Source organism: Schistocerca nitens, chromosome 1 (assembly GCF_023898315.1).
Source record: "Schistocerca nitens isolate TAMUIC-IGC-003100 chromosome 1, iqSchNite1.1, whole genome shotgun sequence".
Lineage (NCBI taxonomy): Eukaryota > Metazoa > Arthropoda > Insecta > Orthoptera > Acrididae > Schistocerca > Schistocerca nitens.
Genome location: NC_064614.1, coordinates 724914114 through 724932947, shown reverse-complemented (window position 1 = coordinate 724932947; position 18834 = coordinate 724914114). Strand labels below are relative to the sequence as shown.

The 18834-nt window shown below is 40.6% G+C and overlaps 1 protein-coding gene across 1 annotated transcript in view; it reads right to left on the bottom strand.

Annotated features, from left to right (window-relative positions):
• LOC126236890 (zwei Ig domain protein zig-8-like) overlaps positions 1-18834 on the bottom strand; it is a 147973-nt gene that overhangs the window by 25502 nt on the left and 103637 nt on the right. Inside the window, exons 3-4 of the mRNA XM_049946530.1 lie at positions 3452-3662; positions 2051-2178 (exon numbers count right to left, since the gene is read on the bottom strand). Coding sequence (XP_049802487.1) covers positions 2051-2178; positions 3452-3662 — 339 coding nt within the window. The remainder of the gene's footprint in view (positions 1-2050; positions 2179-3451; positions 3663-18834) is intronic.

Genomic DNA, 18834 nt, shown 5'->3' with positions numbered 1-18834 from the left:
TCCCGTTATGGCAGGTGTTCGGGTTTCATTTGAGAGTCCTTTATGCATTAGAATAGTTTCTCTTTTGGGAACAGATCAGAATCCCAACAGCTGCATTTTTAAGACGTGGATTACATCATTCGTTTCATATTAGCCATACTTGTCCCAAAAAAATATTAAAATTCCAGTACGATGTTATGATTTCTATATTATTTCCCCAGTTAAGCTCTTCGTCTACATTACCTTCCATGAACCGCAATTCTATCACACAGAGAACACATTTACATCTACCTTTATATGTTCAATTCGTGTATCAAAATGATGACCATTATATTTATATACTACAATACAATAGAATGACTTTGGGCAATTAAATAGTTTAAAATCAATATATTAGTACATAAAAGAATGACTAGCGAACAGAGCTGCATCAAATTATGTCTCTGACTGAAGGTAATATCAAGAACAGCTTTAAGAATCGTCCGACACTTCAGTAATTCAAGTTGCCCAACAGAAATTTCTTAAATTCAACTTCAATACAGCATTAAGAAAATCCCTAATCCTCCTGAAAATATGTTTACTCCTTTAACCTACCCATTTTTGCATCAACGTGCTTCCAAATACACACACAGACACTCTCTCTCTCTCTCTCTCTCTCTCTCTCCCCATCTCCTCCTCGCTCCTCTCTAAAAAAAAAATCCTATTCTCTATCCGTAACGTATGACACAGATTTTGTCCAAGTATGCATACGTAGTTATTTGTACAGTTTTCAGTCTCTTCACAGTCCTATTTTCAGTCTTTAACATTGCTATTAATTCATTGTAACAAAAGTTCATTACTTAATTCAGTTATCAATTTGTTCATTGTTGTATTTCTCCACTGAACAATTAGCTAACAGTAAGCTTGTGGGCCGGCCGGCGTGGCCGTGCGGTTCTGGGCGCTACAGTCTGGAACCGAGCGACCGCTACGGTCGCAGGTTCGAATCCTGCCTCGGGCATGGATGTGTGTGATGCCCTTAGGTTAGTTAGGTTTAATTAGTTCTAAGTTCTAGGCGACTGATGACCTCAGAAGTTAAGTCGCAGAGTGCTCAGAGCCATTTGAGCCAATAAGCCTGTGGTTGTTTTAGATGCACCTGTTTTAACTTGTCCTTCATTTTGTAAATGTCAACACCTGTTGGTTGCCCACTGTTCTAGTTTTTACGTGGTCATTTTTTTCTGTCCGAGTATATTTACTACATGGCAACAAGAAACCAGAATTTACCTTTACAGTAAGCCTTTTCATTATTAAGATACTTTCTACTTTTCAGTTACTCCGCCATATTCATGTTTAAATTTTTGTAGTTCTATATTATTTGTTTTGTATCTTTTTCTACTCTTCATTTAACTTCAGTATTTGCAGCTTTTAACCTTAATAGTAGCAAGTACCTTCTCCTTTAATCGTTTTCAATTTTATATGCCAACACCTCATCTCCTCACAGGCAGAGCGTCGATCCCTCTCCTCCCAACTATCGTTTCTGATATACTCGCTGTCGGCCGATTGGAGATTTCTTTGTCACAGATACATTTTTTTACAAGTGAGGAGTCTCTACGAAGGCTGAGGTCTATAGGAAAACTTCGTATTTTCAACACAGTGGCGTCTGTAGACACTAATTTCTTCACATCTGTCCTACGTTAAATATTTATAATTTTGAAGATACCCTACAAGACCAAGGGAAGACAGCAGCTGCACTTCTGCTCTGCTCTTCAATAATTTGGTTGTTATTACAACGAGAGTCACTTCCTTGTTGAAGTCAGTTGTAATTGTAGAGGTTTCAATTGTGTTTGAGATCCTCGCACGACGATTGCATTTACTGTTAATTCGGTTACGGCACGCTTTTAACGCACACGATAGAGGACAATGTTAGCATTAGTACAAAGTTTACGGCACTTTCTTCCTAATAAGAGGAGTTTCTATGCCTCTCGTTTGTAAGGATGTCTGTAATTGAACAGTCACTATACGGCAATCGAGAAAAGAGATTTCTTAATAGAGTCGAAGTCAAATCACTGAGAGAAGGCTTCTTGAGGACACCCACCTGCCCGTTGTGCCTCCACAGTACTGTAGAGGGAGGCTCTGGCGCGTAGGTGACAAGGCACGTCAGGTTGATGGTGCTCCCGGCGTTGATGAACAAGTCCGGTCCTCCCAGGATTTCCGTCAAAGGTTCTGCGGCAGAAAAGTGTCACAGTCCAGATTCAGGAACGCTATTCCTGCAGCAATTACACGAAAACGTAAATGACTAATATGAAACACTTTTTTTTAAAAAAAGTAAAAATTTCAGAAACCTAAATATAATACGTCTGTAGAAAGGAATCCTTTACCCTACAGATTACAGACCCCGATGCAATTCTTTTCGAGACATGAGGAGAAAATGTGCTCATCTTCAGGATGTGTATGGTGTATAACATCGAAATTAGCTATTGACTCCGTTGCAATAAGTAACGTAATGTTTTCAGGCAATTGGAGACCACATTCACGTGATGGTAAACGAGTAAGTTCTGTTGTTCAGGCGTAGCATTATTCGATAGGTACAAAGTGTGAAACTTATTCGTTAACGGGATAAACGGTGGTAATGTGGATCAAAAGAATTTGTTATTGTTAATAAACAGTGTGTGCAGCAGTTACGGACTTTCGCTTCTGGCAATAACAAGTGGCGTGTATGGTAAGGTGCTGTCATCATAAGAGGAAATTATGAAAAACCAAATCGTCAGATTAAGGAAAATAGGCGCATGTACAGTTTTGACAAATCAAATAAAACTATTTACCACATAAATTTATCTTGAATGTTTATTGCCATTGTCTAAAATCTAAAGAATTGTGAAGAAATTACACAAAAATGGTGATCTATTCTTCACGAACATTTAGTCCAAGGTTTTCAGAGAGGGTCATTCTATGCTTGGCACTAATGTACTGACTATTCGTTTACAATCGACACTTCCAAGAGAAAAATTCTCTATCTACGTTAAAAGCAATATTTTTTAGAATCGTTACTACACACGTCATAAAAAACAGATAACTAGAGGTGGAAACCATATTGGAATTTGGCACGATTCCCTCAGGAGGACATGGAAGAACTCCGTCAATCAATGCCAAACCGAATGGCTACTTGCGTAAGAGCCAGAGAAGTACCCACGCTTAGCTGACTTGTTCAATTTGTGAAGTTCTTTGTCTTAAACAAATCATCCAGTTCCTCTGAAATTATAATAATTTGTTTGTCTTAGATGTACATCTACCCATTTCTGTCCCATCCGGGTATTTCCTTCGTGGTGCGATTTTTCTTATCTTAGGGTGTATATTCGCTGGTCTGATAAGGTCTAGTGATTATTAATGCCGCTCAAAGTGGTGCGTTCATGACAAAATTTAATCTTATCCCTTTCCTGTGCGACTAAAACAACGCAGAAACAATTTTGTTTCCGCACAGTGTATTGCCTTTGCGTACCTACAACGTTCAGGAAGAACTGATGACCAATGGGCGGCGTGGTGCTGATCTGGCACTCGTAGACGCCGGAGTCCTTCTTCTGCGGGTACCGGATGCGCAACATCCAGTCCTCTGAATGCGGCGAGTGCACGGCCTCGAAGCGCTGGTCGCTGGTGTACGTGTAGCGGCCGACCGTCAGCAAGTGGATGTCGCGGTGCCTCACCCAAGACACCTGGAAGCCAGCAGTTCCGTTTCAGTTTACAGTGTCAAGCAAGTGAATTGAAGTGTTTAGGTGCAAACAACGATTTGAGCCAGAAAAATAGCATTTCATGTTCCCGAATATTTATGCAATTTGAGACAAGCCAGTTGCTTTGACCAAGAAAAGTTAATAAAGACACCGACCTTTACAATTTGTAAGGAATCGCAGTAACATTGTTATATTTCAAGGCAAAATTAATGAAAACTACTGTAATGCAGATCGCCAAAAATAGTGATTAGTGTGATAAAAATAAAGTAAATGAGGTCATGCTAAAACTAAATGAAACCGGGTTGATCACGAATATTAAAGGAGAGGTAATATGAAAAAAAATGAGCAACAGAGAATTTCGTAACGAAATTAGTCGAAGAGGCCTTATATTAGCGACTGGTATTTCGTAGATCATAAACGAAATCGAATTGTAGTGTACCAGTTTACACGACAAAATTTAAGATTAATTCGCGTGCCATTCTATGATTTCCAGTGTGCCTTTCCCTACACAACATAAGAAATTAAAATTTCCAGAAAACTTTACATTATGTACAATAATACACTAATGTTAATACAGAAACGTTAATGAAAAGGTCCGAACCACTATCATATATCAATGCCATGATACACCTACACTCTCTAGGGATTACACAACTTCAATCTGCGATTAATTCACTCTTTACAGTTGAAAGGTGGCTACACTGAGCCACAGCGCCAGAGATCGCGCTAGAGAGTATTGTTCCGCCGCCTCCACTGGCAGTGATTATTGAGATGTAGCGGAGTGCAGTGCGTGTCGAGAACTCGTACTAGGCAGTGATTATTTTGATGTCGTAGTGGGCAGTGCTTGTCGAGGACTCGTAGTAGTCAGTTCCTGTTGAGAGGTCGTGGTGGAGTGTGCTTGTCGAGATGTTGTAGTAAGGAGTGCTTGTTCCATGTTTTATGCAGTTGTTTGATGGGCTAGACAGCAGATGTTATTCGAATGGAAACATTGTAGTGATCAGAGTGCTTTTCATCAATATATATGAAGGTAAAATATTCCGTGTTTTTTTTGTTTTTCATTATTTCAGTGTCTTAAATAATGCGTCATTACAGGTTCAGTCAACAAAGCATCTGGCTTGTGTTCTTGTATTAGAGTGTAATTCTGGTTTTCTTGAGTAATTATGGTATTTCTATTTTCTTTAATTAATTCAGTATAAATGTTATTTAAAATTTCTTGTGTTATTGAAGAAGAACCGTGCCAGATGCGTACGTTGAGCCACACTTCCACACACAGAACAGTTATACTTGTGCTTTGGTTTCGTAGGTTTTATAGTTGCTGGGGACTTAATTAATTAATTATGTTAATGAAAATTTCCATTTCATTCTTTGTTGTTGTTCTATGCAGTCAGATTGCGTAATAATACTAGTCAGGGCCAACCATTTACGAGACTTCGTAATCGGACAGACACCTATTAAATCAAAAATTTTAAATATTATTTGCATTTTATTTTAATTAAGCCCCCATGCACGTGGCGACCCTGCCAGGATCGTCCCTTGGAATTCTTCTGATTGTAAAAATAGTAGACTGTAGTATTGTTGTAGTAATTTGTAGTTTAGTAATTGTAGTCTATATTGCATGTGTAGATTTGGTAATTGTCATTCTTCTAATGGTATTTTTTTTTTTGCAAAATTAAATTTCTGTTGTCTTGTCTACGGGTTTGACAATTTAGTGCAATTATTTCAATTGTTCGATTAATCGTGTTTGAGGGAAACATTTCGTGTGAATGGTATTGTTGGAGATATAGTGTCATTGTGTGTAATTTTCGTACAGTGACGTGTTTTGTATATTTTGTAAATGATTACGCGATCAATGGAAAAGGCAAAAATGATGAATAGTGAGAATAACGAAATTGTTGACATGGTGAACTCGCCAACACAGGAGAACAGGATGATGAATAATGGAGTTGAAAACAATTTAATAAGTCGGGAAAATAGTCCGGAACCGATTCAAAATTTTTCACAATCAAAAAATTTTCAGAATACGAGATTAACGACAGAAGATATGGAGCAGTTGATGAGTGCTATATTAAATTTGGGAGCACCAATGGTAACACGGTTAGACTCACAGGGATCACAAATGAAAGCAATGACAACACGGTTATGCTCACAAATAGGAACAATTAAAACCGAGATGAAAGCAGTGGGATCACAGTAACGATCTGGATTAGAAACTGATATGGGAACAATGGAAACACAGTTACGCTCACGAACGGGGACATGTTTCAAATACATGAAAGACGAATCAAATAAAGAAATTAGAGAAGAAGTACAACCGATTTTGAAGGCTCACAATAATAGCTTAATTTCAACAGAAATCAGAAAAGAGGAACAGGACAGAGAACGGGAAGAAAAAGATCGCGTGATAGTACAAAATTTTTCAGAGTTAAATTTACAAAGTGCACACGATAAGGAGGAAATATTTGAGAGAATCGAGGAATCTGTAACAAATAACCTAACACAACAATATGAACAGTTAACTACTAAATGTGACAATACCGAAACCCGAGTCGCGACACATACGGAAGACGTAAATAAACAGAAAAAAAAAATAGGTGACTCATCGGAAGGAGTTGAGATTTCAGATAAATTGACAAGTCTTAGTTTACATGGGGACAGAGATTCGGATGATACAGCTCCATTACCATTTGCTGAAACCAAAGAGTACCAGAACATAAATAAGCATGTTGAAAATCAGGGAAAATTTTATGAACGCGTCAAAAGGGAATTTGAGGCATTACAAAAGCAAGACAAATATATTGAAAGCGAAATCGTAGGAAAAGACAGCAGACGAATTTTAGTATCACAGACAGCAGAGGGCTTTGAAGAAAGTAATTTGTTTCATTTACGGGATGCAACAAGAGAGCGCCAGGAGCGTGAACTTGACAATAATCAATATTTGGACTGGGATAGACGCGGTAGGTCTTTGTCGCCACGAGGCGAAAACTTTGACTATAAACACTTTTTGACTGTTTGGAAATTTAAGATCTTCCGCAATTCTAAGAATGACATACATCCATGTTCATGGTTAGATCAGTTTACGTACGCACTTCCGCCGAATTTGCCACTAAGTCACAAACTGAAATTTATGTGCAGTTATTAAAGTCCTCAGGGGATACACTACACTAAGTGAATATGTGCAGTAGCGTTCACAGGGCCCCGAGCTGTAGTGGTGCTATTTCCCTTTTAGTTTTCTGCACCGCTGCCTACTCTTTCACTATTCTTTGTATCTATAAAAACAACTCTTCTACTATCCATCTATCTAGACAGTAGGTAAACAATAACGGAATTTGACTGTTTTACCCAAAAGTGACTTTGGAAATTACCGTTTCGACTTACTATATTTTCTGCAGCATTCATTCGTAATTTAAACGAAATTTTACCTGTTTATCTTCGTGACAATATTACTTCATATGTTGACGATATTCGTATTGCTAAACGTTCTTGGAGTGAGCACAACAAAATTTTGGATTACTTATTACGTATTTTTGCAAGAGTTGGCATTACAGTGAACTTTAAAAAATCTGAATTTGGTCGTTCTCAGTTGAAATTTCTCGGTCACATTATTTCTACAGAAGGTATTCTTCCCGATCCAGAGAAACTAGACGCTATTCGTAATTATGCTGTTCCTTCCACAAAACGTGATGTTCGTAGTTTCCTTGGTGTCTGTAATTTTGTTAGACGCTTTGTTAGATTGGATGATTTGGCCACACCTTGTTTAGACATTTCAGTTATGCGCACTTTGGTCCCAGAAAATGCTTTCATAAATTACGAGAAAATTGTTACTTCAGTAATATGGAAAAACGTATTCGATCTGTTCTTGCCAAATGCAAATTATGTCAAAAGGCTAAGCCGCCAACTGTTTCTCACAGAGCACCGTTGTTTCCTATCATTCCAGCGAAATTAAAGGACATGGCTGCAGTCGATTTGTTCGGTCCAGTGGTTCGTTCTACTAATGGTTTTGCGTACATTTTCGTAGCAGTGGAATTAACATCAAAATATGTGTGTTTTACACCTTTACGCAAAACAACAGCTCGTTCAGTATCTAATGCTTTCATCAGACATTTTCTTAAAGAAGTTGGTCATGTTGATAAGGTCATATCAGATAGTGGATCACAGTTTCGCTCTAAAGTTTGGCTTCGTACTCTACGGCGTCGTAAGATTAAACCAATTTTTATTTCACTTTTCCACCCTCAATCTAATGCTTCAGAGAGATGGATGAAGGAAATCAATAAATTGTGCCGTCTTTATTGTCATCAGAATCACAGAACTTGGGATCAGTATCTTCATATTTTTCAAAACATTCTGAATGAACTTCCTAATGACTCAACTTCTTTACCGCCTCTATTGATATTAAAAAATAAAGTACCAACAAATCGCATTTCTGAAATCGTTCCTTTTCCGCCTTCACGGAAACTGCGGCATTCTGAAGTTGTCAACCTGGCTCTACGAAATATTGCATCTGCGGCTGCTAGAAGAGAGAAATCAGCTAAACGTCCTGGTCGTTTAAAAATTTTGTCAGTTGGTCAAAAGGTGTTAATTATGACTCATCGTTTGTCTCATAAAGGAAAAGGCTTATGTCGCAAATTTTTTCTGCTCTATAACGGTCCATATAGAATTCGCAAAATTATTCATGATAACGCTGTTGAAGTAGAAACTCTTAAATCTCGGCGTTCTAAGGGAATACATCATATATCGAACGTAAAAATTTTTGTGGAATGACATACTTCAGAGAAACTAACAGCTACATGTAAACATGCAGAGAATACAAGGATACCGCGCTGTGTTTTGGCGGCGGCACATACTCAAAGCAACAGTCAGTCTGCGCGCCGCACAAGGCAGTCGTTGACCGCAAACAATTACTTCCTACGTCACGCGCCTACAGCTGATCGAGCGCTCAGTGTGAATGCACTGACAGACGTAAACAAATACACAGTCTAATTTCTCCGATTAAATTCAGTATAAAGCTATAGTGACTTGATAAATTATGTTATTAACGTTCAGTATTTTTCAGGATACGGTTGTATAAGATATTTAAGACCTTCAGGTAAATTCTGTGTGTGTCCGACGTTAAGAGGACTTGCTATCGATAAAATTTCAGGAAGAATGTAATTTCGAACAAAAAGTAATAAACTGAAAAAGGTAACTGTTAATTGAGTTTATTTTTCAGGTAACATAATTCCACCTAGGTACGTACTTTAGACGTAATTTGCTGCTCGCGATTACGTGATTCATACTTTGTGCTAATTTCATGTTCTATGAATTTACTTGTGAAGCGACGTGCTTGCGTATGTTAACTGATTTTGACAATGATTGATTAATGAACAGGGTTGTTATTTGTATATAGCTTGGCTGCGCTGCTTTTTCACTGATGTCATATTTTTTTATTATGTGCCTGCTATGCTTATTTATTTAAATTATAATTGTCACCTGATTAGTTGTGCTGATATGTATGTAGGTTACACTTCGTGATTTATCTGCTTGCGCCTTCATGTTTACTTATTAAGATTACATATGAACACTTAATTGCTTATGTTATGATGATAATGACCTGTTTATTATGTAAGATATATATTTGCTGCTTTGCGTATGGATTGCATATTTACACACTTCTGTTTTGTTGTCATAACTACTCTTTAATATGGTATACAGAAATGTTGATATACTGTGTACGAACATGGAGTTTAGATTACACTGTGGTATTAATTATAGATTGTTCGCTTGGAAGAGCCTCGTTGTAGGAATTGTGCTGCATCCACTTGTTGACATTCTGTTCTCTACTGGTATATTTACTCGCTATTGCATGTTTTGCTTATGCTCAGTGCCTTATATTTTTAAGATAAGAAAATGAACTGCTATAATTCTACGTACGACATTAGTACAAGAAACTTCATAGAAGTCACATGAGCTGGAGGTTTTATGGAAGCTGTATACATTTATGCTAATAGGAAGGAAGCTAACGACATGACATACCAACACTAGGTTAGACCATTGACAGTTATTACACTGCATTTTTCGTGAGTATTTGAAATAGGAAGTGACACTTGACACAAGAAATACTCCACATGTTTGCTTCTGTTTGCCATAATTTTTGAAGTGGTGTACACACTGAAATATCACGATCATTAACACTTCGTAATCGTACTTACTTACTGAAAGTTATTTAAACTAAAGTCTGTTAGAGGTCATGTACGCATTTCTTTTATTTAATGATGGACAGGGAACCAAAATGTATCTTATAATTTATAATGAGTAGAAAATTTGGGTCAGATGGATTACACAGAGGTTGTGTGTGAACACTGTGTCTTCGGATTGTATGGGATGCTGAATTGAAGTTGCACTAGGATTTTGTCTGTACTTGTTCGAGGAGACTGACTAGAGGAAAGAGTTGTTATGGAAGTGAAATGATATTGGTGCTGAGGTTTATACGTATCGACGTATTGAAGAGGTATTATTGAAGTATTAAGATTAAGTGATGATGATGATTATTGGAGTTTTCGTGGACTAGAGGTAAGGTAAATAATATTGATGATAAGGTTTATATGTATCGACGTATTGAAGAGGTATTATTGATGATAAGGTTTATATGTATCGACGTAAGAGGTATTATTGAAGTATTGAGATTATGTGATGCTGATGATTATTGGAGTTTTGGTGGATAAGAGGTAAAGTAAGTGAGGAGCATATTTTTTTTTTTTTGGTCTATATGGAACAAGGAGGATGAAGATAGCAGACTAGAACACTAAAGTGGAAGGAAGATTGTCTACACACACTTTGTTAAATCAATAAGCAGTACAAACTTTTTTTTTGGGAGAGAGGAAGTAATTGCATATCTTGGCACACTGACAGTTGTTCAGCAACCGTACATTTTGACCTGGCTTGGCAAACATTGATCTTGACATGATGACTATGACGTTGACTAACTATTATTGACTGTTATACATTGCTGCCACTACTACCTGATACACATGATGATCATAAAATTTTGACAGAATTGCATTTACACAGTTAACACTATTCAACTACACAGTAGCACTAAATGTGGATGAAAGATGAGTGTGTTTTGTGTGTTTTCCTTTTATAATCCCAGAGAAGTGATCCCAACCTATCTCCTAAATATTATTTTACTTGTTGTTGTGGCTTGCACTGACAACCATAAATATTATAGGTTTACTGCTATTTGTGTATTGTAATAGTTAATATGACAACTACCTGATATCATTTGTGCGTTTATTATGATTTGTATGTTTAGTGTAAGAGCATTGATAATAATTTTGTTAATTGTGTGCACTCAAACTATTGTTCATGACTGAACTGTCTCATTAGTGATAGTGAATATTATGGACTGTTACCTGCACTTGTTCAACATAATGGGTGCCACTTGGAAATGTTTAATTTGTGCTAATGAACTTTGAGTAACTGACTGATTAGTGATAGGGAATATTATGGACTGTTATTTGCACTTTTTCTACATGATTGGTGCCACTAGAACATGTTTAATTTCTGCTGATGAACTGTGTGATTAGTGAAAGTGAATATTATGGACTGCGGTCAGCACCTGTTCAACATTGCTGGGTGCCACTGATGGACTGCTTCTACTGAAATGATGTCACTTGTTGGTGTCTGCACCTGCTCAACATTGCTGGGTGCCACTGACGGATTGCTTCTACTGAAAAGATGTCACCTGTTGATATCTGCACCTGTTCAACATTGCTGGTGCCACTAATGGAACTGCTTATACTGAAATGGTGTTACTTGTTGGTGTCTGCACCTATTCAACATTACTGGGTGCCACTGATGGACTGTTTCTACTGAAAAACTGTCACTTGTTGCTTTTTGCACCTGTTGACCATTGCTGGGTGCTACTGCTGGAACTGTCAACTACTTGTTTCTTGGGCTATGGAAAGAGTTTATGTGAATATTTGTATAAACTGATTTTTTGTGTATTACTGTTTGTGAAAAGTTATGAGACTCTTACCTGCACATATCGTCATTGCTGACGCTATTGATTGAACTGTTTAACCACATAATACTTGTGTAAACTGTTATGTAAAGTCACATGTATGAAAGAATTTGTATTGCTTACTGTATTTTATATATTAGGTTATTGAAAGGTCAGTGCAAAGCCAAAATTTTATCTAGTTATATGATATTTACGCATTAATATTATCTTTTATCTTTGTCTGTATTTTTTGACGAATTTGGTGGTATTTTCACCAACAATGCTGGCAAAAATACCATCAAATTCTAGCCCGTGGAGGAGGGGCATATGAAAGGTGGCTACACTGAGCCACAGCGCCAGAGATCGCGCTAGAGAGTATTGTTCCGCCGCCTCCACTGGCAGTGATTATTGAGATGTAGCGGAGTGCAGTGCGTGTCGAGAACTCGTAGTAGGCAGTGATTATTGAGATGTCGTAGTGGGCAGTGCTTGTCGAGGACTTGTAGTAGTCAGTTCCTGTTGAGAGGTCGTGGTGGAGTGTGCTTGTCGAGATGTTGTAGTAAGGAGTGCTTGCTCCATGTTTTATGCAGTTGTTTGATGGGCTAGACAGCAGATGTTATTCGAATGGAAATCTTGTAGTGATCAGAGTGCTTTTCGTCAATATATATGAAGGTAAAATATTCCGTGTTTTTTTTTTGTTTTTCATTATTTCAGTGTCTTAAATAATGCGTCATTACAGGTTCAGTCAACAAAGCATCTGGCTTGTGTTCTTGTATTAGAGTGTAATTCTGGTTTCCTTGAGTAATTTTGGTATTTCTATTTTCTTTAATTAATTCAGTGTAAACGTTATTTAAAATTTCTTGTGTTATTGAAGAAGAACCGTACCAGATGCGTACGTTGAGCCACACTTCCACACACAGAACAGTTATACTTGTGCTTTGGTTTCGTAGGTTTTATAGTTGCTGGGGACTTAATTAATTAATTGTGTTAACGAAAATTTCCATTTCATCCTTTGTTGTTGTTCTATGCAGTCAGATTGCGTAAAAATACTAGTCAGGGCCAACCGTTTACGAGACTTCGTAATCGGACGGACACCTATTAAATCAAAAATTTAAAATATTATTTGCATTTTATTTTAATTAAGCCCCCATATACAGTCTTGATTTTCTTTCGAATACATATAAAATATTTCACTGCGGACTTCTTCTCTCGAGACATACCTCGAATCTGTGCTACGGAGCTTCTATGGTCCATCGAAAAGAGTCCATTCGTTCAGGATTTCTGCTTGTCGTAGATAATTATCTTCCTTTCTGCCTTCAGAACTAAGGATGTTCTGGCGTAACCACAAGCGCCAGAATGTAGAGGAAGAACGCAAGAGCAGAGGACGTGAGACGACGTCGGCCAATAGCGAGCTGACCAGGACGTCACCGCGATAGGAGCGGTATCTAGCCGAAGTGAACGTAAGCACCGCTTTTGACAGCCTCGCTCTCTCAGATCGGCTCAGTATACGGACATTAGTGGACAGGATTGGCACGGCCTAGCAGACGGTGCTAAGATATCAGTTTGTAGGGATACATATCTATTGATTGTTTGTCATTGTGCATAGCAAGGACTCCAATTTATGTTGGATGTCGCCCGTCGCTTGCGACACCATTGTACATTCAAGTTAAGTATTGTCAACCTGATTTATTGAAATAAAACTACTAATGTTATTTTCTTGAATTTTTGTTTAGCATTCCGAGAACACAGCATCCTTTAATCACCGTATATGGGATGAGTGGGCAGGACCCCACATTTTGCGACGAAAACTCAACCTTTGACGACGAGAATCCTCCGAATCCACTGCCTGATGGCCATGGACTTCTATGTGTTTCTTTGCTGGCGCCTTAATTTTCTCTTGCCTTTACTTTGCAGAGGCGCTGTATTGCTTTAACAGTTTCTTGTCGTTAATCGGTGTTTTCAGATGGGCTTTGCAGAAATTTTCGTTGATTTTGTCCTTCAGTTGATTACTTGCCTTGTCTATTTGTTATACACTCCTGGAAATTGAAATAGGAACACCGTGAATTCATTGTCCCAGGAAGGGGAAACTTTATTGACACATTCCTGGGGTCAGATACATCACATGATCACACTGACAGAACCACAGGCACATAGACACAGGCAACAGAGCATGCACAATGTCGGCACTAGTACAGTGTATATCCACCTTTCGCAGCAATGCCGGCTGCTATTCTCCCATGGAGACGATCGTAGAGATGCTGGATGTAGTCCTGTGGAACGGCTTGCCATGCCATTTCCACCTGGCGCCTCAGTTGGACCAGCGTTCGTGCTGGACGTGCAGACCGCGTGAGACGACGCTTCATCCAGTCCCAAACATGCTCAATGGGGGACAGATCCGGAGATCTTGCTGGCCAGGGTAGTTGACTTATACCTTCTAGAGCACGTTGGGTGGCACGGGATACATGCGGACGTGCATTGTCCTGTTGGAACAGCAAGTTCCCTTGCTGGTCTAGGAATGGTAGAACGATGGGTTCGATGACGGTTTGGATGTACCGTGCACTATTCAGTGTCCCCTCGACGATCACCAGTGGTGTACGGCCAGTGTAGGAGATCGCTCCCCACACCATGATGCCGGGTGTTGGCCCTGTGTGCCTCGGTCGTATGCAGTCCTGATTGTGGCGCTCACCTGCACGGCGCCAAACACGCATACGACCATCATTGGCACCAAGGCAGAAGCGACTCTCATCGGTGAAGACGACACGTCTCCATTCGTCCCTCCATTCACGCCTGTCGCGACACCACTGGAGGCGGGCTGCACGATGTTGGGGCGTGAGCGGAAGACGGCCTAACGGTGTGCGGGACCGTAGCCCAGCTTCATGGAGACGGTTGCGAATGGTCCTCGCCGATACCCCAGGAGCAACAGTGTCCCTAATTTGCTGGGCAGTGGCGGTGCGGTCCCCTACGGCACTGCGTAGGATCCTACGGTCTTGGCGTGCATCCGTGCGTCGCTGCGGTCCGGTGCCAGGTCGACGGGCACGTGCACCTTCCGCCGACCACTGGCGGCAACATCGATGTACTGTGGAGACCTCACGCCCCACGTGTTGAGCAATTCAGTGGTACGTCCACCGGGCCTCCCACATGCCCACTATACGCCCTCGCTCAAAGTCCGTCAACTGCACATACAGTTCACGTCCACGCTGTCGCGGTATGCTACCAGTGTTAAAGACTGCGATGGAGCTCCGTATGCCACGGCAAACTGGCTGACACTGACGGCGGCGGTGCACAAATGCTGCACAGCTTGCGCCATTCGACGGCCAACACCGCGGTTCCTGGTGTGTCCGCTGTGCCGTGCGTGTGATCATTGCTTGTACAGCCCTCTCGCAGTGTCCGGAGCAAGTGTGGTGGGTCTGACACACCGGTGTCAATGTGTTCTTTTTTCCATTTCCAGGAGTGTATTTGTGTCTTCCAACATGCCCACTCCACCAGCCCCGTCCGCAACTCATGCGCCGAGCCTGCAAGCGTTAGATGCCACACAGCTAATGCAAATGATTGTTTGAGCTGCAGCATATGTCTACACTGCTCAACACGGTGCAGAAGCTACTGGCCAACGCTGCGCGCGTGACAGAACAAGCACCACCTACTACAACTGCTATACCACCTTTTCGTCAGTTTTGCGAACAAGAAGAAGAATGGGTCGAGTGGTTACACCAATTTGGGACACACCTACTAGCCTACAACGTTGCAGGTATGTGAAACTTCCCTTACTTTAATCCACAGTAGGTTGGTTGGTTGGTTGGTTGGTTGGTTTGGGGAAGGAGACCAGACAGCGTGGTCATCGGTCTCATCGGTTTAGGGAAGGATGGGGAAGGAAGTCGGCCGTGCCCTTTCAGAGGAACCATCCCGGCATTTGCCTGGAGTGATTTAGGGAAATCACGGAAAACCTAAATCAGGATGGCCGGACGCGGGATTGAACCGTCGTCCTCCCGAATGCGAGTCCAGTGTCTAACCACTGCGCCACCCCGCTCGGTAATCCACAGTAGGAAGTGCAGTGTTCAGATTAATTCAAAAGCTCTTTCCTAACGCCGCTCTGAGTTAGCTACGGCCAGGTTATTGCATCGTTAACTAACTATTATGACAAACAAGTGAATGTGATAGCAGCTAGGTACCAATTCTTCAGTTGCAAAAAGCGGTCAAAATAAACTTATCGAGATTGGGTAACAGGTTTGTAGAGTATGGTTATGAAATGCAAATTCAAATGTTATTAAATTGCATGATTTTGAACGTATACAATGTGTTGGATGTCAAACTGAGAGAACAGATTTTGAAACAGGCCAATCCATCATTTCAGCAGGTAGTGCAAATACTAGAGCAGTAAGTTTCCGGTGCCTTGCCACCTCATACATTTGAGCGGCCAGCTATTTGTCGGCTTGAGTCCCTTGGTAGTGATCGCCCCATTCCGCGCTGGCAGCGCGCTGGGCACGCCAAGTAAACAACTATCCACGCCGAGTACGCCGTTCGCTAAACGGATAGCTACAAAGGCGAACAGAATTAAGTCTTGCCCAAGGTGTTATTCACGGCACAAACGCCAAGACTGCCCCTCCCGACAAGCTCAGTGTTACACTTGTGGTAGGAAAGGACATGTGCAATCCGTATGTTTGCAATGGAACAAACAAAAGTATTCGGCCCACTCACAAAATTCTAGTCACAAGGCCCATGTCATTAATGCAGTATATTCCAAGTCTGCTACTAGCAATCATGCAGTTTCTACAATGATATGCCAGTCAAACAAACTTTTTGTTAATTTACTTATTTGTAGGAAACACGTGAACTTTCAGTTAGACACAGGTGCCTCTTTCACACTGGTAAATCATCACATATATGATCTGTTAGGCTCCCAACGACTGTCTAAAACTAGCACGCAACCGACAGCTTATAATGGACAAGACATTTCCGTTCTCGTGACATGTACTTTGCCTGCCTTGTAATGTTCACATATGCGAACAGTGACTTTTACAGTGCTACAATAACGTGAGTGTGAGAACATATTTGGTCTTCATTCTTTTGATTTGTTTGGCTTTAACATTCTGGACAATGTGTTGTCAGCGTCTGCATTCCATGCAAAAGACAGTGTAGCTAGCTTGATAAAAGGGTTCCCAGAGCTTTTTTCTGAAGGTGTAGGCAGAGCTAACAATTTTGTTGCACATATGATGCTGAAAGACAATGTTCAGCAGAAATTTTGCCAGGCCAGAACTGTTCCTATTGCATTACAGGACAAAGTCGCTGCTGAACTTACAGAGTTACTAGATAATGGAGTAATTGCACCCAAGTCAATGGGCAAGGCCAGTGGATTTGCTCCCCAAACTTTCAGGTCGTATTCGCCTCTGTGTTGACTTTATGTCTACAGTCAACCCACAAACTGTCATTAATACTTGTCCTTTACCACGCCCAGAAGATCTCATGGACAATTTAGACCGTGGACCTTTTTTTAAAAAAAAATTGATTTGAGCGACGCGTATCTTCAAATACCACTCGATGAAAATCGCAAAGAGTTTGTGTAGTCAATACTCCTTTGGGTTTATTTGAACATTTGCGTTTGCGTTTTGGCAGTGCTTCGTGACCTGCCATTTTTCAACGGTATTTGAAACAGTTGACTGCAGAAGTGCCAAATGTTCAAACTGCTTGGACGATATTGTCGTAGCAGGTCGTAAGCCTGAAGAAATTATTTCAAATTTACGTACTTTGTTTCGTGTATTATCTGATGCAGAACCAAAGTGTAGACTGGACAAGTGGGATTTTTTTAAACCTGAGTTGCAGTAACTTGGTCATGTCATAAACAGTCAAGGTGTTCCAGACGCATTTGCTAGCCTTACGAGATTTACCAGGTCCTCACACTATCACGGAAATGCAGTCACTTTTTGGCAAAATGAACAATTATACTCGGTTCATGCCGAATGCTGCACAAATCGCAGCTCCTTTGCATCGTTTGCTTCGCAAGAATGTGCTCTTGTTTGGGCCGATGAGTGCCAAGTAGCTTTTGAAAAACTTAAAGATGCTTTTCCCTGTGATCGATACTTAGTTCACTTTTATCCTGACAAACCAGCTGTCTTGCACGTTGACGATTCCTCTTACGGAAATCGATGCAGTGCTTTCGCGCATAATTTGTGATGAACACAGACCTATTGCTTTTGCATCAAAAGTGTTGTCCAAAGCTCATATTCACAAATTGTAAAAGAGACATTGGTTATTGTGTATGTTGTCACCAAGTAAGAATACTATTTCTATGGCAGAAGATGGCCGCGGTGCCCGTGCGGTTCTAGGCGCTGCAGTCCGTTACCGCGGGACTGCTACGGTCGCAGGTTCGAATCCTGCCTCGGGCATGGATGTGTGTGATGTCCTTAGGTTAGTTAGGTTTAAGTAGGTCTAAGTTCTACGGGACTGATGACCTAAGATGTTAAGTCCCATAGTGCTCTGAGCCATTTTAACCATTTTTTTCTATGGCAGAAAATTCTACTTAGTAACGGATCACAGGTGTTTGCAGTCCTTGTTTCATCCAACAAAACCGATTCCATTGCCAAAAATTGCCAAGATGGGCTTTGTTGTTGTCTCAACACCAGAGATTATGTATCGTCCGACAGCTGAACATGGTAATGCGGACGCACTTTCACGTCTTCCGATTGGCCCTGACCTGATTTTAACGCGTCTGCTGCATCTTGTTGTCACATGGAGGCTCAGGATTCTGAACTGCTGAAGTCTCTTCCACTGAATTATAAGAAATTGCACAGACCACGGAAGCTGATCCAGATTTGAACATTTTGCTCAACATCATTCACACATCTTTGCCTCGTTCCTTGCATAGCATAAAGAACTCTGTAGTGCGTCGATACTCTGCACGTCGGCGTAGCCTCGCTGTACAGGACGGTGTGATTATTGTTCAAAATGACGGTGGACAGTCACATGTGTTGATACCTAAAACATGGCAATAAGAAGTGTTGCAGGTACTTCACCAAGAACGCGTGGGATTGTTCGTAAGAAACAGTTAGGGCGTCGACAATGAACAGGGCAGGGTATGGACGCCCACATAGAACAGGTGACGTCATCGTGTCACGCATGTGAGGAAAATCAGTCCGCTCCGCCACAAAATCGCCATGGCAACGTGTGCACATACACTTTGTGGGACCTTTC